Consider the following 18475-nt stretch of genomic DNA (forward strand, 5'->3'; position numbering starts at 1 on the left):
GAGAAAGACAGTGAGATAGAGTGGATGGAAATGGTGAGGAGCGTTACATCAACGCGTCTGTGCTGTTTAATTCCCTCAGCAATTACAACAATTATCATTCTGTTCTGTCTTTCCATCTGAGGCTACAGCTAAGGAATGTCTTGATGGAACCAGAAGAGTGAGGGACTGAACAATAAAGCTGTCATGAGTGTGAGTGTGTGTGTGTTTATGTGGTTGAGTGTCTGACCCGGCTCAGTAAAGTCATGTCATAAAGCACCTGAGAACAGCGGGCACACAACATGGCCGCCTGGATTAAAGCACTGAATCAGTTTAGCAGCCTTATAAAACAAGCACGCATACATGTATGACCCGCTACAGGGTCATGGGCCGAGGATAGGAGTATGAATGAGGAAGACTAACTAAATCTCTTTCCTTCTCAAGGCCACTTCAGGAATTTGCTGAAAGCCGGCGCTCGGAAAGAGGTCAAAAAGACAATGGCTGTGTTACAAAACCTAGTGTGCTGGCAACCTAGACAGCGTTTTTTTGGTCTTGAAACATGCTTTGAAATAGCCAAAGAACTGATTGGAAAATATTGAATGACATGACAAATCAAAACTTTTGAGACTCACTAAAAGGAAGAAAATCTTATTTATTTGTATTTATTTATTTTAACAGCAAACTATGAACTGTAAAATATTTTAGAGCAGAACAATGTTCAAAAACTTGGGGTCCTTGAGTTTTTGTTTGTGTGTATTTTTTTCCATTTCGCAGGACGCATAACCTTGACTTTCACATAGGATTCCTATTTTAAATAAATAGTTATTTTCAACTTTCTATTCAAAGAATCATGGGGGGAGTATTACGGTATCACAGAAAAAAAGCAGCAAATCAGCATATTAGAATGATTTCTGAAGGATCATGTGACACTGAAGACTGGAGTCATGGCTGCTGAAAATTCAGCTTTGCCATCACATGATGCCATACATTAAAAAAAATTTTTTTTTTAAAAGAAATAAAAGTTGCAATATTTCACAATTTTACTGCATTTACTGTATTTATCAATTTTTTATCATCTATTTACAGGCCTGGAAAACACACTTTTAAAATTCCCTAATATTTCAATGTTTTGCAATACTGTGGGAACCTTGTATAAAATAAATAAATTGCCATATAAATGAAATAAAGCCCTTACTGGGTGAAATGAGCCCTGAGACAGGAAGTTTAAGGGAAAATGGTATTTAGGTCATGGTGACATTACTGGGGTAAAGACAGACAAGCAATGAAAAACGGATCACAATGAAAGGTGTACCCGTGGCCTCTTTAATAAAAAAAGACAAAAGGTGTGCGTGTGTGAGAGTCTATGGAGTGGGGTTCTCTTGGAAGGGCATTTCCTCTGTTTGGAAGGACACAGAGGGATTTGACTACTGGCACCTGGAAACGCTAAAGGAGAAAAGAGGACAGGTCTACACACAGCCACTGGAGTTTTACTGAACACTGATGAATACTGTCTGTAACAGTGATTAAAACTAATCATTAAAGTCAATATGAAATCAGTATTGACCTATATTTATAGCATAAAGAGATACTGGTTAATGAGTGATGGTTGACAGTCAAATAGCTTTTTAGGCATTGTTTTTGGCTACTGTTATAGGCAAAGTATCATTTTTAAAGGCCAATTCACACCACATCGACACCGCAGACCAACGTCGACAGTCATCAGATTACAGCATGTCACTTTTTCAGACATTCTTACACTGATTCAGCATGTTCAATCAGCAAAAACAAGTTCCGGCAGATGCTAACAGACACAAACAGGGGTAATGCACTGATCAAAAAAAAAAAAGACAAAGTGTGGTAATTTTAAGCCACTAGAAAAGGATAGCTCATCCAAAAATTCAAGTTCAGTCATTCTTTACTCACCCTGGTGTTGCTTTAATGTTGTACGGCCTTCTTTCTTTTACGGACCACAAAAGGAGAAAATTAAAAGTTGCTTGTGTTCATCCATATAATGGCAGTGAACAGAAACCAGCTTGAAGCTTTAAAAAAATGATTAAAAATAAGTATCACAAAATGATCCAACACGGCTCATACCATATTTTCCAAGTGTTCCCAGGGCATACGCTAGGGATTAGTGAAAAACAGGGACATTTTATTATTATTCAGCAAAAATCCTGATCTTGGCCATTGATCATTATTTGGACAAGTGCAAGAGGGACAGTTTTTTTCTCCTTTTGTGAACTGATAAAAGGGCATACTGCAATAGAAGAAAAAAAAATATTGTGTAAAGAACAGCTGAACTGAATTTCATTCAGTGTTGAATGAATAATAAAGCTTATGGCAATGAATAAATAAAAAAATACATATTTAATGTATCAGGATACATGATCTTGACCTTCACTTCACGTTCAGATCAAAAAGCATCCTCAAAAGTGATATAATTTTGGTATGTACCATAGTAAAAAAAAAAAAAAAAAAAAATGCCCACTGGATAAGCATCTACATAGTTTTTTTCCTCTTTCAGCCTGAAGTCGAAAGCAAAATGGTTTTGGCTTCATGCTGACTTAATACACTTTTGTGATCTACAGTTAAAAAATTAAATAAAGATAACGGTTATAGTGCTTTCAGCAATATCATTTATGGACAAAAATTTGCTAGGTATGCAAGTGCACTGTGCAAAAAAATAAAAAAATCTGTACAATAGATACAATTCTAACACCTTTCAGCACACATGCACTGAAAAGGAACAACCACTTGCATTCAAAGGCAGGAAAACTTCCTGTTAGAGATCTTGTGATGGAGGACCACACTACATCGAGCTCTATTCCATCCTGCATCTTTATCCAGAACACACACAACGTTGAGTGCTTCTTTTTGCAACAGGGGCCTCTGCGAAAGCCACCAGTGTCTCATTTGCATGGCCAGCAGCCTTAGGACACAGCTCCCTCCATGGAAGGGGTAATGACAGCATTTTAATTTGCTTCTATTTTAGCAAGAAAAAAAATAGCTGGGAGGCTAATTGTGTGCACACTGCGTTGAGTTTAGGCTCAGTGGAGGTCTGTGTGCCCTCTGCAGGAAACATTCACCTCATCTCACACTGCCATGAGCACTGCGATGAAACTGCATTTCCAGATCATGGAGCACGCTTACGCAGGAACATGGGAAGAGATGTTATTCAGCATACAATCGGATAAGTATCCATCCCAAACGCATACCAGAAGATACAGAATCTATAATAATTCATGACTGGATCTACAGTTCCAAAATACATGGGGTCAATCAATATTGGTTTGCCCACATATGAGCCCAACTCCGCAGAAAGCTCTGTGGATTCTTATATATTTATATAATTTAATAATTTGGCAAATTTGCTTCACAAATGTGGTACTCCGTTTAGCACTATTGAAACAAAAACAATTACTAAAACTGAAAATTAAAAAATATTAAAACAAATAGATCATATAAACAATAGTAAAAACACTGCTGCAAAATACAACAAAAACATGTAATTTAGATAATTAGACTAAGATAAATAGAAGGAAAAAAAAATCCAAGCTTAAAGAAAAAGTGAGAAATGGTGAGCAAGACTCAACACTTTATTATTAGAGTTCTCATTTCAAAAAGCGACAAAATGTCACCCTCACAAGGGGGTCAGAACAAATGAGAGAGAGAGAGACACTCTTTCACACAGCATAGAGCCAAGAATGACTGCATCTCTTCGTTTCAGTCAGTCTCTCTCTGTATCTCCATCCAGTCACTTAGCAACAAACTAGCAACTTGAAAAACCCTGCAAGCACCTCATACAGTGAACACTGAGCCAGTGGATGAACAGACAAACAAAAGCAAGAAAAAGAAATAAGTGAGAGAGTGAGGGGGGGAAAGGGGCAAAGGATGAATGAACAAAATAAGCACTTAAAATGGTGAGTTCATTCACACCAGAGAGAAGTTCTGACTAAAACTCTCAAGACTGTGGGTTTAAGAAAGTAAAAGGATAGAAACAAAAAGATTTAATTATTCACAGAATAAAAGCTCTCAGACAAAATGAGAATGAAAAAAGGAGGGAGTTTAACCGAAAGATTGGAAGACAGCAGACAGAACGACTACAGATTGAAGCAGATATCGGACTGAACTGCAGAGAGCACACTGGGATCCACATATTCACTCTTACAAACAGTAATACAAAAAACCATCAATAAACTCAGCTCTGTTCTGCTACCTCTCGAATGCTCTACGAAAATGTCAGACAAAGTTTAGAACATACAAAAAAAAAACCTGTACAGTAAAACCTGCTTAACAATACCAATAAAAAACTGATTAACTTACAATATAAAGTAAAGAATACTCAATTATGAATTAATTTACTGTAAACTACAAACAAATGTCTGTTTTTTTAAAGTGAAAACTATTAATTACCAAACTTAGTGTCACAATTGTATTTTCTTACACATCAAATACAATTATAATTGACTAATTTTGTTTTTCCATTTTTGTTATCAGTAAACGTTATGGTGGTTCGAATTACATTGTGTTATTTATTTAATGTGTATTGCATTAGTATGTGATACCCTGATGATGTTTTGCCCTATGTCCATTATTATAGTATTACAGTATGTTTTATGGTAAATTTCTGGCAACCACAACTACATATTTTTACAGTGAACCCATATATTCCCATACTAAAATTCCCCCATTCAGTTTTATCCATAATGACAAAGTATTAGTTCAGCCAAAAATGAAAATTCTGCCTTTATTTGCTTACTCTAATACCATTCCAAACCTGTACGACTTTGAATAGGAACTCTGAATCAGGTACCAGGATATTCTTCAGAAATCATCTATACTGTTGAGTATATGAGAATGAGTAAATAAATGGTAGAAGTTGTGTTTTTGGCTTAACTAAAATTTCCAAAAGACTTTGTAGGACCTTGCTGGAGAATAGATGAGAAATCATACATTGGAACCAAATGTATACAAACAGAGACAAATCTCATGAACTCAGTTCCAGCATATTAATACTTAAAATCGCGACAGCAGGACAAACAGAGCAAAAATCTGAAAATCCCATGACTGCCGTGCTTCAAATATGCATGAATGTCCGCATTCGGTTGAAACAAGAGGCCACTGGCAGAGTTTATGACGTGTTGCAGTTTGAGCATGTGTGTGGTGAGGAGAAATCTCTAATGTGACTCTACCACAGCAGCTCTCCCAGAGGAGCTCAGCCGCCCAGAGTGTGTCCTGCCTGTCAAACACACCATTAATTATTCAGCGAGAGAGAGAGAGAGAGATTGTGGGCTACACTGATCAGCAACACAGAGCAAATGAGAGAGAGAGCGAGAGATGGAAACAGAGATAATCTTAAGTAATGTTGGGATGTGTGGCTTATGTAATGGCAGAACTCCATGGTGCTGCTCGCCCGTGCAGAACTTGCCAACACGATGTGGGTTGAATGGGTGGTTGCCAGAGTGTTGCTTTGCGGTTGCTTACAGGCACAAGTCAAAGGGGTCCACATCAACGCCTCAATAGTATTTTGAGTAGAGTTGCACCAGCCGTTTGTCAAGCCTTAATAAAATTAGGATGTAAAGTTTTCACTAAGGGCCAAATTATTTCCAAAGTACTGAACAAATGGTGGAAAGCAAGACGTAGTTAGAAGGTTGTAAGCTCTGTATAATGCATAACTCACAATATGTCTAACTTTATTGATTCAGTAAGCAACCTTCAAATTTGTAAACCAAAGTAGTGCATTTCAGTTCATCTTGTTAGTTAAAACTTTCAAATATTAACAATTAAAATAGAAACCGAACTGTTAAATAGAGATTGTAAACTAATAAAGATGGAGAATGGGAGAGTTGTGTGCGCAGTCAGAATAAAAGTCCAGTTTACAATACATCGGCTAAATAGAAAAACTTCTCAGTCGATAATTAAAAATACCAAATATGGCCCATATATTGGTCAACCACTAACATCATGCATACATAAACATAACCAGACATAAAACACTCAAGTGGTAAAGATAGTAAGCCAACTCACAAACTACGTGTATGTGCGAGACGAAATACTCAGACACTACGGGTGTGTGTAAGATGTGGAGATTTTGAACAAAAAGGTCATTTGTTTTTGGACTATCTGTGAGAGGCAGCTGGGGCGGCACACATGAGGATGAGTCATGACTGTGTCCGAGCAGCTCTCTCTCTCTCTCTCCAAGCTGCCATGCTTGAGTTTCTGCATGTGCTGCCATCAACGGTCTTCTTTTCCCTCACTTTACTGCATGAACGCACGCACATACACACACAATCGCCTCTGCCCTCCTCCACTAAGGCAAGAAATGAGATGGAGGAAGAGAAAGAGATAAACAAGATCCATTATCTCTCATCAAGTTCAACCTAATTTCGGACAAAGTGTATCCATACGTGTGTGTGTGTTCCTCAGCGCGCGCACACACACACAGCGTGACACACTAAAGCACTCAGCACATGGGAGCACAGTCCTGAGCCTCTGATTGGCCTAGTATTTTTTACAGTGCCCAATCACTGATCATGTGTTAAAAACAAACAGTTATCCATTACAATAAAATCTATTCTAATATGTAGCGGGCACATAGAGAAAGGAACTGGATGGATGCTAAACCATAAGATTAGATTATTCATAAATCAATATGTCTGGCATCCATATCAAAACAGCTTCACATTACATAACACTTTAGTTAAAAACAAAAGAATAAAACCAGTGAAATATGCATAACTATATTCTGGGGCATAAACAGTACAGTAAAATTTCTAGCAGTTAACACTGACATCATTGCACAATATACATACTGTCATACCACTATCAGCCCTACAAAGTCTGTCGAGTCATGTTGGGGTCACATTCAGGTAACAGGACACTCTCTTTGCCTCATTTGCTGACTTTAAAAGATTGATATATACAAATTTGATCAATTTATTAATTAATCTGACTATATCACAGCACAGACATCCACAGATGCGTTCGCTCTTTCTGTAGCAGCTTGCTGTGTGTGCTTTAGGAAATCGAAAGCCTACAGTCTTAATTCCACTTGGTGGAAACCTCAAAAGCAGGAGGTGTGTGTGGAAGAAACATGCAGCCTCTCATGCCAGTTTAATTACGTGCTTCAGATCATGAGAGATTAGACCCAGATTGAGAGGAACAACTTATGGGATGCAGCTAAAAGTGGGCAATACAAACACAACGGCCTTCCACGGGACAAACAAATGCATTATGGAGAACGGGACAAAAAAAAAAAGTGTGAACAAGTGCATGTTTGTTTTTGCACTGCGCAGATTAGTACATTTTGTTATTTGGATACAAGGTCAATTTTTATTACATAGCATCCAAACAATTCATTAAAGAATTCAAACTTTTTTTCAAGAATGATGAAATTTGACTTGATGAAAACATCTATTTTATACTTTCATGTTGTTGCATAATTCATACTTTGTGTACACACAAAAAAGAGAAAATGTATATAGAGAATGCATTTACCAGAAAAAGTTATTTTAAGCTAATCACATATTTCAGAAAAACAGAAAAGTTATTCCCCATATAAACTAAAAATAACTTGAAAGATTTATATTCACTGTTTATGAAACTTAAAAATCCTTATAGAAAAATGCATATTCCATGAACTTTCTTTTTTTGGGGATATTTACTCAAAATTTGGATATATACATACAAATCTTACATTTTATATTATATTATAAACCTTTTATAATGATTCACTGTAGAAATTATTTGTGTGGGAAATTTTAAAACAAGTCCAGAATCAGAAAAAGGCATGGACATTTCTATTGTGAATGTTTCTTATGACAACTTGTCTCTTAATAATAATGTATAGCAGCCATATAAACTGAAATTAGTAATATTAATATTTACTACATATTTTTGGATGATTGTCTAAATGAAAAAAATGAAAAAAAGTTTCTAGCTTATGAGATATTTCTATGCTGAGCAAAACTAGGAAAAAATTTATTCATTTATATTTAAATTCTAACCCTAACTTAAAAAAAAAGATATATATATATATATATATATATACATATATATTCTATGAGCACGGAAACATGTAATCTTAAAACATATGAAAGTATGATTGCGTCTAGTGTCCATGAAAATTGACTGGCGGTCTGACACACACGACGTGTCAACACACTTCACACTTTAAGTGGATCACGGCCCACTCTTTTCCTCAAGAACTTCCATTTCCTATAACAGTCAAGGCTTAGTTTCATTGTAGATGACAGAGGTCATTAGGACTCTGGAGACTTTAATTTTTCCTACTTCCTGTCTCTTTTGTAATTCTCAGCAGAAGGTCCCTGTGTCCAGTCTCTCTGTAAAGTGCAGGTTAAAGTTAGGCTCTTAAAAAAGCTCCTCATTAGGCCTGACTACACCGCCAACCTCATTCACACAACATTAATGGAAACAGCACCCGCACAGCGTCAAGCACCCTGAGGAAAAGGTAAGAATAGTGTGCAGGCAAGTGATTTTCCTCATTAAGTGTCTGAACCATCATATCTGTGGTTCTAGAAATGTAATTTCTGTGACCATTATTCATAAAGTAACTGAAACAGATAGCCATTATCTCTGAATAAAGCACAAAAACAGCAAGTTGGATTCCAACATGTGTTTGAGTATCTCAAGTGAAGACAGCAGCAAGGAGACAGGCCAAGAAGAGAATGGACAGATAGTTGTCACAAAATGACCGGCGAGACCAAACATCACAGGCACTGTCAAATCAACTATAGAAATGGGAAGTCTAGAAACAGCTTGTGAAGACCAAAGCGACAGAAACAGACTGTAAATGACAGGAGGCCTTACCTCTCTCTGAAGAACCAGCTCTTTGGTGAACAGCATGGCTTCATCACTGTATGGTTCTGCCACCTGCATCCCACCTGGCATGTTTCGAGACCCTCGCGGACACTCAATACCTGCACACAAAAACACAGAGTGAGGGTGGGTTGTCTCTTTGCGGAGTGTTAGTAATGAATCAGTTGAAAATATTGTTTTTAATGAATCATTTGTGCAACAAACAAAAATATTTCATGTACTATATTCAAGTAGATTAGGGATGGACGCTATATCAGCCACCATATCGGTATTGGCCGATATATGTTCATTTTTAATGTTATAGTTATCGGCCAAATAAGGCCGATATATTAAAGCCGACAAATAATGGATTAATTCCTTTAGACACTTCAGATGCGCACTGTTCGCCATGATGGTTTTGAATTGCTAGAAATATGATTGGATACAACGTGGAGCACAAGTCTGTCATATAGGCTACATAAAATTATAACGAGAACATCATTATAAATGTGTGCTGTGGACATGGCTTTTAATGGTGAGACTTTTTTGTATCAGACTCTCAAATTATATAAAACTTGATTTAGATTTATCGGCTAATATATAGGTTATCGGCTTTCAAATATAAAGAATTATCGGTTATTGGCAAAAAAATTCATATCGGTGCACCCATAATGTAGATCATAAACCACAGGTAAATCAACGCATGGCACCTCTCACTACCATGGTAAAATATGGTATTTTAGAATGGTTTTATGGTATTTAGTCTAAACACATTTAGTACAAATATAAATTCACAAAAACTGATATAGCTAAATAAAAATGACTAATTATATTTCATGTATAAAATATTTGCACCTTTAATACGTCTTCTTTAAAATTATAATAAAATTTGATAATGAATATCCCACGTCTACCACAATAACATGATTCCAGTAAGTGTTACTGCTGTAAAACCATGGTAAATGTAGGTTGATTTGTGAACTGAAAAGCCTTTAACAGGATCATTGTGGCTCAATGTTTCTCCTGTTTTCCGCATCAGTGTTGCTGAGAATGTCAGCACAACTTCATCGGCGTTATCCTAGTTTAAAATCACAGAGAAATTAGTGGTTTGTATCAGAGAACTGCACCAAACTCAAACGCTTCTCACTGGATCCGACAGTGCTGTTTAGTGGTCACGTGACTGAGACCGGTCTGTAAACATTGGCTCTTTTGGGCCAAGCTGATAAATAGCCTGTGTCGAGCTGTTCAAACGAGTAGCACTGTTTTTCGTTTCTCTTTTGCCACGTCTGTCATTTAATGCATCTCATACACAACAAAAATGGAGAACTTATCAGTTATGCAAATTGGCAGTAGCACGAGTTCTAACAAAATTTAGTCGCAAAGGAAAAAAGGTTGCAAAACGCCCTGTAGTACAAAAGGCTTGTTATCTTATCATAATAGAAATCCTCCCACATTCTCCAAAATAACTAAAAACACAAATACAATAAGCAGTCATTCGGCATACTCCAGCTCTGAGAAAGGAAAGGGGAAAAAATCACTGAAACAACTCAATTATCTGGTAATTGTCAGTAAATGGACCCAAAATTAGCATTTAAATTGCTCCAGGCGTCCGATCTACTCTAAGGCAGAACACAATTTCTGACAATAACAGGAGTGTTTTCAGAGCCGGACGTTTGTGAACTGGTTGAAGAGCACATGCATGAGAAACTAGCCTGAAAACCTAAGATCTTAAACATTATCTACAGAACGGCTGCTATATCTACTCAAAGCAGAATTCGGAAAATGAGACACGGGCAATAAAAAAGCAGCCTTGGAAAGAGAAGTATTTGAAATCCCATTTATAAAAAGTTCCAAGGTTATGATAAAAATGTCTCAAACTGTTTTTTTTCTTTTTTCCTTGCAGCTCTCAATGAAAGGTTCAGTGTGTAGAAGTGATTTTCTCTTGAACAGACGTAATGACTTCTAACAGTCAACGCCTCCTTGCGTGGCCTTGAAAAGTGACGTTACACCGCAGGGCACGGGGCTTCAATACGAGCGCCGAACAAAACACAGCAGTTCAACATGTTCAATCCTGACCTCCTCAATTACAACAGAACCATCATACAATTGTTAGCCTTGCTGATTCAGAGATGTCACGTGGCACACACAGATGTCAGCTTCAAGAAACTGTTCAGAGGGCTTTTCGATTAGTCTGTGTTACACAATAAAAGTATTTACTTTGACCAGAAAACTGCACTGACCAAAAATTTTTATAAAAAAAAAAAAAATGTGTGGCTGCGTGTAAACCTGTTCCAGAATCAGTATTGCGCCAATTAGGCTGCCTGTGATCATTTACGTAGAATATACATATGTCGTATATTGCTAATGGACAGTCTGCAACAATGTTATTTAGATGCTCAACTCAAAGAAATGGTGCATTTTTACTCCTATAGCCCTTGGATAGGACATCCTTATAAATTCAGTGCAGTTCAGAGTGTGTTTGTTTCTACTGAGATATATAGACACACAGATGATCAGAAAACACCTCGGTATTCCTCAGCCACATTTACAGCTACCAAAATATTCAGTGACTTCTGTGAGGAGACTGTAGCAGAGCTCCTGCAGAGAACTAACACACTAGCTCGGTTACTCTCTCCTTTCTGGTGCTCAATATCACTGTTCTTCACAGGAGACATGGAACATGGAATACTACAGGAAAGGAAACGAGAAGTTTTGTATCCAAGTTACTAGTAGTTGTCAAAAGTAACACTACTCCAGTACCAGACTAATTTTTAAAGAAACAATAGAAACAGTCCGTCTACAGCATTGGAAGTGCAGAGAAACCTGTCTATTATTTTAAATATAGACTGTTATGTGGTTGCATTTATTTGATCAAAAGTATAGTGAAATATTATAACAATTTAAAATAACTTTTCTATTTTGAAACATTTTAAATTGTAATCTATTCCCGTGATGGCAAACCAAAATTTTCTGCGGCCATTACTCCAGTCTTTAGCGTCACATTATCCTTCAGAAATCATTCTAAAATGCCAATTTGGTTCATTATTTTTGTGGAAATAGTGATTTTTTTAGGGATTCTTTGATGAATAGAAATTTCTAAATAAACAGTATTTATTTGAAAGAAATGTTTTGTAATAACTGTTCATTATAAATGCCTTAAAGTCACTTCTGAAAACTTCTTTGCATTCTTGCTGAATAAAACATGATCTAACTGACCCAAAACTTTTACATCTTAGGGTGTGTAAAAGAAAGAAAGAAAGGAAAAAAGCCAAATGCCATTGTTCCAATTTTTTTCATATTTATATTTAACTTAGAAGAGTGAAAGTCCAAAAGCATGCCGGATTTTGCTGGTTCTGAGAATCATGACATTTTATTGTTATTGGGTCAATAAACCATTGCAAGCATGTGTTAGTCCATTCAAAACTTCTGTTTCTGAGAAAGAGAGAAGTGAATGTTTATTATTTTGCTATAACTCGGCTATCTGGTGTAACTTTTATATTGAATGCATTCAGAAGCTGTAGAAAACCATGCACAAATCGCTGTCACTCTCCTGCCCAAAGATGGAGAGGTTTAATAAGATTTTCTGAAAGGTGATAGGCTAAACACAGCCTATCGCCAATCACACGCACAGAAACCCCAAAAGCACCAGTACATCTCTAAAATAACTGCTGCAAATGACACATGGTTGCAGCAGCGTTTCTGCATCCAAGACCTGATTCTGACAGCTCCATGTTTTATGCAGGAAGAGACAACGACTTTCTGAGATTAAACTTTTTTCAGGCTCTCTCAAATACACACAGCTAGGTTATGAGTGTTTTGTCAGGGTGATATTTTCTGACAATTCCTCCTGATCTAATATACAGTAAAACATCAAATTACATCATAACTTGCTCCCTGTATCCGTCACACGCGCACAGCGAGTGGAACATCCAGAACATTCTGTTACAGAAGACACTGCTGGCTGCTCCCGTGGAGGGAGAGATGGAAAATGAAGAGAAGACAAGAGGAGATTTAAAGAGGACGGCTGAAGACAGGAACACTGTGTCTAATAACTTCAAGTGAAGTCGTAATAAAGGCCTGACAGTAGTAGGCAGCTGTCTGTGTGTGTCTGCGGAGGAGATTTTGACTGCAGGGGTTTTCTGCACCAAAGTGATTCAGACTGAGAATGGCACTAATTTTATTTATTGCTGCCATGGCTTATGTTACTTTTGGAATGCCCATTTCTAAAGATATGATCATAAATATTGTGTTATTGGTTGCTGGGCTTGGGTGTGTGTATGTGTATGTGCATGTGTATGTGTGTGCGTGCGTGCGTGCAAAAATGTTTTAAGAAATTGGGGTAACACTATACAGTAAGGTTCATTAGTAACTAACATGAACTAACCATGAGCAATACGTAATCTGTTAAGATTAGTTAATAAATACTGCTGTTCATTGTTTGTTTCTTGTTAATTCATAGTGAATTAACTAGTGTTGACAAGATTTTCATAAAGTATTAGTAAATGCTGAAATTAACATTAACAAAGATTAATAAATGCTGTATAAGTGCAGTTCACTATTAGTTCATGCTAACTAATGTAGTTAACTAATGTGAACTAATGAACCTTATTATAAAGTGTTACCGAAATGTATTTCTTTTATTGAATATCATTAATTGCATTGTTTGTCATAAAATGATTATTTTTCCTGGTCAAAAAAATAAATAAAAAATCCCTGAAATAATTTGAAATGATGTGAATAAGCCTTAAAAGAACACTCAGGACTTTTCTCTCCTTAAAAAGTTTTTGCACAAAAAAAAAAATTCACAGAACTTCTGCATAATATGCCCAAAGTTCTTCAAACAGAGCTGGGAGAGAGTTCAGACCGATGCCATGCAGCAGCAGCTGTACACCAGCATAAACCACCACCAACGCGCGGAAATGTGGGATTCAGTCCAAAAATGTCCATTTTATGGATGTGTGAACTATGGGACTAAGAAAAACAGATGAAAGTGATTAAAACAAAAAGACAAAACAACAGTTAATAAACTTAATGCATCAAGAGTTCCCACACTTTTTGACTAATGAATTATTCATGGTTATTGGATAAGCATTTTGTCATCAGTTTAGAGACCGTGATCACATATGGAAATATTTTAGACAATACAAATAGCAATTAGTATAGAAAATAAAAAACAAAAATATTACTATTAACATATATCCTTAAAATTATTGTATGTGTATATGTATGTGTATATATATACATAAAATGAAGGAAATGTTGGAGTCCTTTCACCATCTAAGATGAATACATGATTGAAGCCAGCCAAGGCCAGACTGTAAAAGCAGGAGCTTTGGCACTAAAGACAAAAGAAACCTCGAAAATGCAGTGCTCTGTAAAAGCACTTCGAGGCCTTCGACTGCACTACCACATAGAGAACAGCACATGTTAGTAATACAAAAAACATCGCACTACTTTTCCTCAAGAGAATCACCAACAAAGTGCAGCACTCAGACAAGACACTCTCTCGCCTGAAAACAGATGACACGCTCTTAGCGTAGCTATACGCTCTGTTATGTGATGTACAGAGTAATGCACTGCGTCACTGTGGCTCCTTTACGACAGGGTCACTCTTCCTGACATTAACATCAATCCATTCGTGATCATCGCAGCCAAAACAATGTGACAGCACTAGAGCTTTGAGTGAAAATTGTTTGCAACTGAGAACTGTGTGTGTGTGTGAGGGAGAGAGATCCTATCTCTTCAAATAAAAATGCCTGGACTTATATAACCAAGCACAGTTTCGAGCTCGGAAACCAGTTTCTCACTATGCTCACCCACATGAGAAAGAGAGAGAGAGAGGGATTGTGCAGTCTCCCATCTGATCATGAAAATACTTAAAGCAGTTTTGAGTTGTGGTGAAATACAGAAACAGACATCAATTAAAAATGTACATTACCATTCAAAAGTACGGGGTTGGCAAGAATTTTTTTGTTTATGTTTTTAAAAGAAGCCTCTTATGCTTATACCAAGACTGCATTTAATTGAAAATCTGTTCAAATAACTGATTTCTATTTTAATATATTTTAAAATGAAATTTACTTCAGTGTCACATGATCCTTCAGAAATCATTCTAATATGCTAATTTGGTACTCAAGAAACTTTTCTTATAATCATTGTGGAAAACATTTGTGCTGCTTCATTTTGTTGTTGTTGTGAATTGTGATAGTTTTTAGGATTCTACGATAAATCGAACGTTCAAAGAAGAGCATGTATATGAAATGGGAATCTTCTGAAAGATTATAAATGTCTTTAGTGTCACTTTTGATCTATTTTTTGTCTTTGTCGAATAAAAGTATTTATTTATAAAAAAAATAAAAAAAATAAATCTTACAAACCCCACACTTGAATGGGAGTGTACAAATGCAAATAAATATTCTAAGCCACAGTTGGAGGATGTAAGTTGACATGCACTTTTTTCACATTGAACCTGTACTTGTATAAAGCTGTTTATGGTTGATGCACCAATTTAGCATCAATTATATATAAATACAATCCTTACTAACCACTAGGCATTTGCTTTGGCATGAGAAATGTCTCAAAATAATCGGAACTAAAAGCTAATGGCTAATAATAATAATAATAATAAACAACAACAACAACAAAGGAAAAAGCCCTTCGATATGTCCCGTCCCAACTGCCTGAACAGAAAATACGTCAGTGCATGAAAGAAAACTAAATTCATCAAACAAATTACTAGGGGGTCTCCTCTCTTCTCTAAAAGCTTCTTGAAAGCACCTTTCTTCTCCATACATGTTCTACTTCTGCTTGAGGAATTAGCAGAGCACAACCACAGAGCTCTCCATTTATGAAAAGATGCAGGACTGAGGCCAACCAAGGCCAGACCTTAAAAGTAGGAGCTTTGGCACCAAAGACAAAGGGAACCCAGATAATGCAGTGCTGATGCATTTGATGACAATAAACGAGGAGAAATGGAACTGAAAACACAAGATGGCGCTTGTGTTTTCACACAAGAGTGAAAGGCACAGGAACAGTTTCTTTCAATTCCCCACTTTTTATCCTTAAAATATCCTTGCAAATTCATTTAGTCCAATTTATTCATGTTATTCACAATACTGTAAATATGTCCATTGTCTGCAAATGTTTATTCAGACCTATCTGTCTCTACACTTTAATATTTTGTATTCTTAAATGTTATGCGTCTTATATATTATATTTACATGTGAAGACTGGAAGCTTCAATACAAAGATAAATTCCTTGATTGAGCAAGCACACTTGGCAATAAAGCTCTTTCTGATTCAAATAAAAGGGTTGCGTTCCAGACTAGAACCTGAATACCCTGAAAGAGCACCATAGCTCAATTCAAGTTCAGGATATATGGTGTTTAATATGAGAGACCAATTTCTCATAATTAAAGCATAAAACACCACCATGTATCCAACTTGCAAGTACACACACACACGACCGTGGAATGGCCTGCTCCAGAGAACCTGCTCTTGCTTTGAGCAGCTCATCAAAGTTGCATCAGGACCAGAGACGCCCTAAAGAGAGAAGAGCCCTCCTGTCGATGCCCCATCTCACATTCACCTCTGTTGAAACACACCCCTTTGATGTCTCCTTCAAACCTCTCCTCCCTCTTTCTTTTTCAAGTGAAGACAGCAGTCTTCCCTCTTTCACACTCTCTCTTGCTCTTTATAGGCAGGAAGGAAGGACACTGTTGTGCACACTGTTCTAAAATCAAACAAGTGAACTTTCTTTCTGATCGTTGCTCAGGAGGGCAAACAGAGGAGGGGAGCAAACCTCAGGAGTCAGGATACAGAGATGACACACACACTTAGAAAACAGCAGTCACAATGCAAAGTAATGCAAGTCCAAAAAAGTATTTGAACACTTGAAGCCACAAACTAATGTATGAATTTGAATGAATGTATTTTTTTTTTCTTAAAAAAAAACAATGAAAATGGTAATATATTTTATACTGTAATTTATTAATGTGATGCAAAGCTGATTTTTCAGTATCATTACTCCAAAATTCAGTGTCATGATCCTTCAGAAATCATTCTAATTTGGTGCAATTTTTTTTTTATCAATGTTGAAAACTCCATGCTTAATTATCCTGCTTAAAGCTACAATATGTAAGATTTTTGTAATAAAATATCCAAAAATCACTTGCAGAGTGTGATATATTTCCTGCAGTTGTGTACTTACAATATCCCAAAAGTTCCCAAAGATTTTTAATTATAGAGAAATTCCAATTTTAAATAATGGCTCGTCCCTGTTCACTTGTCGCCTGTCAATGACGTAATATCCGGGTTATCCCTGTTTTCCGCTCGTACTGCCATAGTAACCATGGCGACAGACGTGGACAACTGTGTTACGTCTAGCGGCACGCTCACGCTGTTGTTGTTTCATTCAAACATTATGGACCATGGCAAGCAGACTTTGGGACAAAAGGAGAACTAAAACGAGGATCAATATCAGCGTGGCGTTTTCGAGATGCCGAGAGCTCCACGTCCGTGACAAACTTCGACTTGACAGAGACACTCTTGCATGTACTTTATTAGACAGGTGAGCAAATGTACATAAAACTAATCAATGTTATATATAGCTCAACATGATGAAATGTTAGAATATGATCAGTATGTTATTCTAATGTTGATCTAGCTTACTCCTAGTCTCATACAGACAAACTAACACATAGAATAACATTATAACTTTCAACACACTCAAATGCAGTTTAGTGTGATAGTGTAGACCAAGTGAAACAGCGCTGTGTTACCTCACAAGTTTAATTCGTCAGATAAACTGACCTGTGTGAGTAGTAATTCAGCACTTGCGAGTAGGAGCTGGTAGAATGAAATGTCCTCATTCCTTTATATCTGCGGGACTCACGTGTGGCGCTGATACCTGTCTCTCATTAGCAATCGTGCCCTGCTTCATTCCACAGTCATGTTAAAAACATCAATGTATTCACTCATACATAAACATTATTAGATCTTTCAGCTTGATGACAAGTTCCATAATTCCACTTATGCGTCATCAACCTACGCCTTTGTTATTGTAAGAGGTTAGCGACCCCTAGCGGCGAAAAAAATTACATATTGTAGCTTTAATTGTTTTATATTTAAATGCATACACCTTTTACTACTGGATTTTTTGTATAGAAAGATTAAAAGGACAGAATTTGTTTGAAATAGAAATCTTTTGTAACTGTCACGCCTGGTTATGAAGTGCTGGGTGTGTCTTTCCCTGGCTTGGCCATGTGTGGGTAATCAAGCCTGAATTGCCTACTGCTGCTGTTCTGTGTCACTTTTAGGTGGAGCTGTTGCGGTGGGCCGGGCCATGCTAATTGGTGGACTGATGAGAGAGTCTTTAAATCATTGCCTTCCAGTTGGTTCGGTCGCTCTTTCTGCTATTCCGGCCTGACGATGAGAGGCTGGCTTCGGTCGGCGCTCTTTACCCGTTCTCCTTTTTGGCTTCCCATTTACTGACTTTTGTAAATCATTCATTAATAAACCAGCATTCTAATTAAATATTAAGTTCAGTGTGGTCTCCCCTATGTCAACTCTACATTGAGCCAAGTGGTCTTGACAGTAACATTATAAATGTCTGCATCCTTGGTAAAAAGGTAATTTTATTTTTGTTTGTTTTAAAAAAAAATCTTATTTGTACGACTTCCAT

General features: G+C 36.8%; 1 protein-coding gene and 1 long non-coding RNA gene across 3 annotated transcripts in view; one reads left to right on the forward strand and one right to left on the reverse strand.

Annotated features, from left to right (window-relative positions):
* snd1 (staphylococcal nuclease and tudor domain containing 1) overlaps positions 1-18475 on the reverse strand; it is a 176705-nt gene that overhangs the window by 102736 nt on the left and 55494 nt on the right. The window contains exon 16 of one of the 2 annotated variants that reach the window (XM_082167808.1): positions 8806-8915. In XM_082167808.1, the coding sequence (XP_082023934.1) occupies positions 8806-8915 (110 nt within the window). Of the gene's footprint in view, positions 1-8805; positions 8916-16741; positions 17933-18475 lie in introns of those variants that run through there. The other variant, XR_014205609.1, reaches the window with a different exon arrangement.
* The window catches only part of LOC309497602, a 173546-nt gene that overhangs the window by 18200 nt on the left and 136871 nt on the right, over positions 1-18475 (forward strand). The window lies entirely within an intron of this gene.

Source organism: Leuciscus leuciscus (assembly GCF_965113295.1).
Source record: "Leuciscus leuciscus genome assembly, chromosome: 4".
NCBI lineage: Eukaryota > Metazoa > Chordata > Actinopteri > Cypriniformes > Leuciscidae > Leuciscus > Leuciscus leuciscus.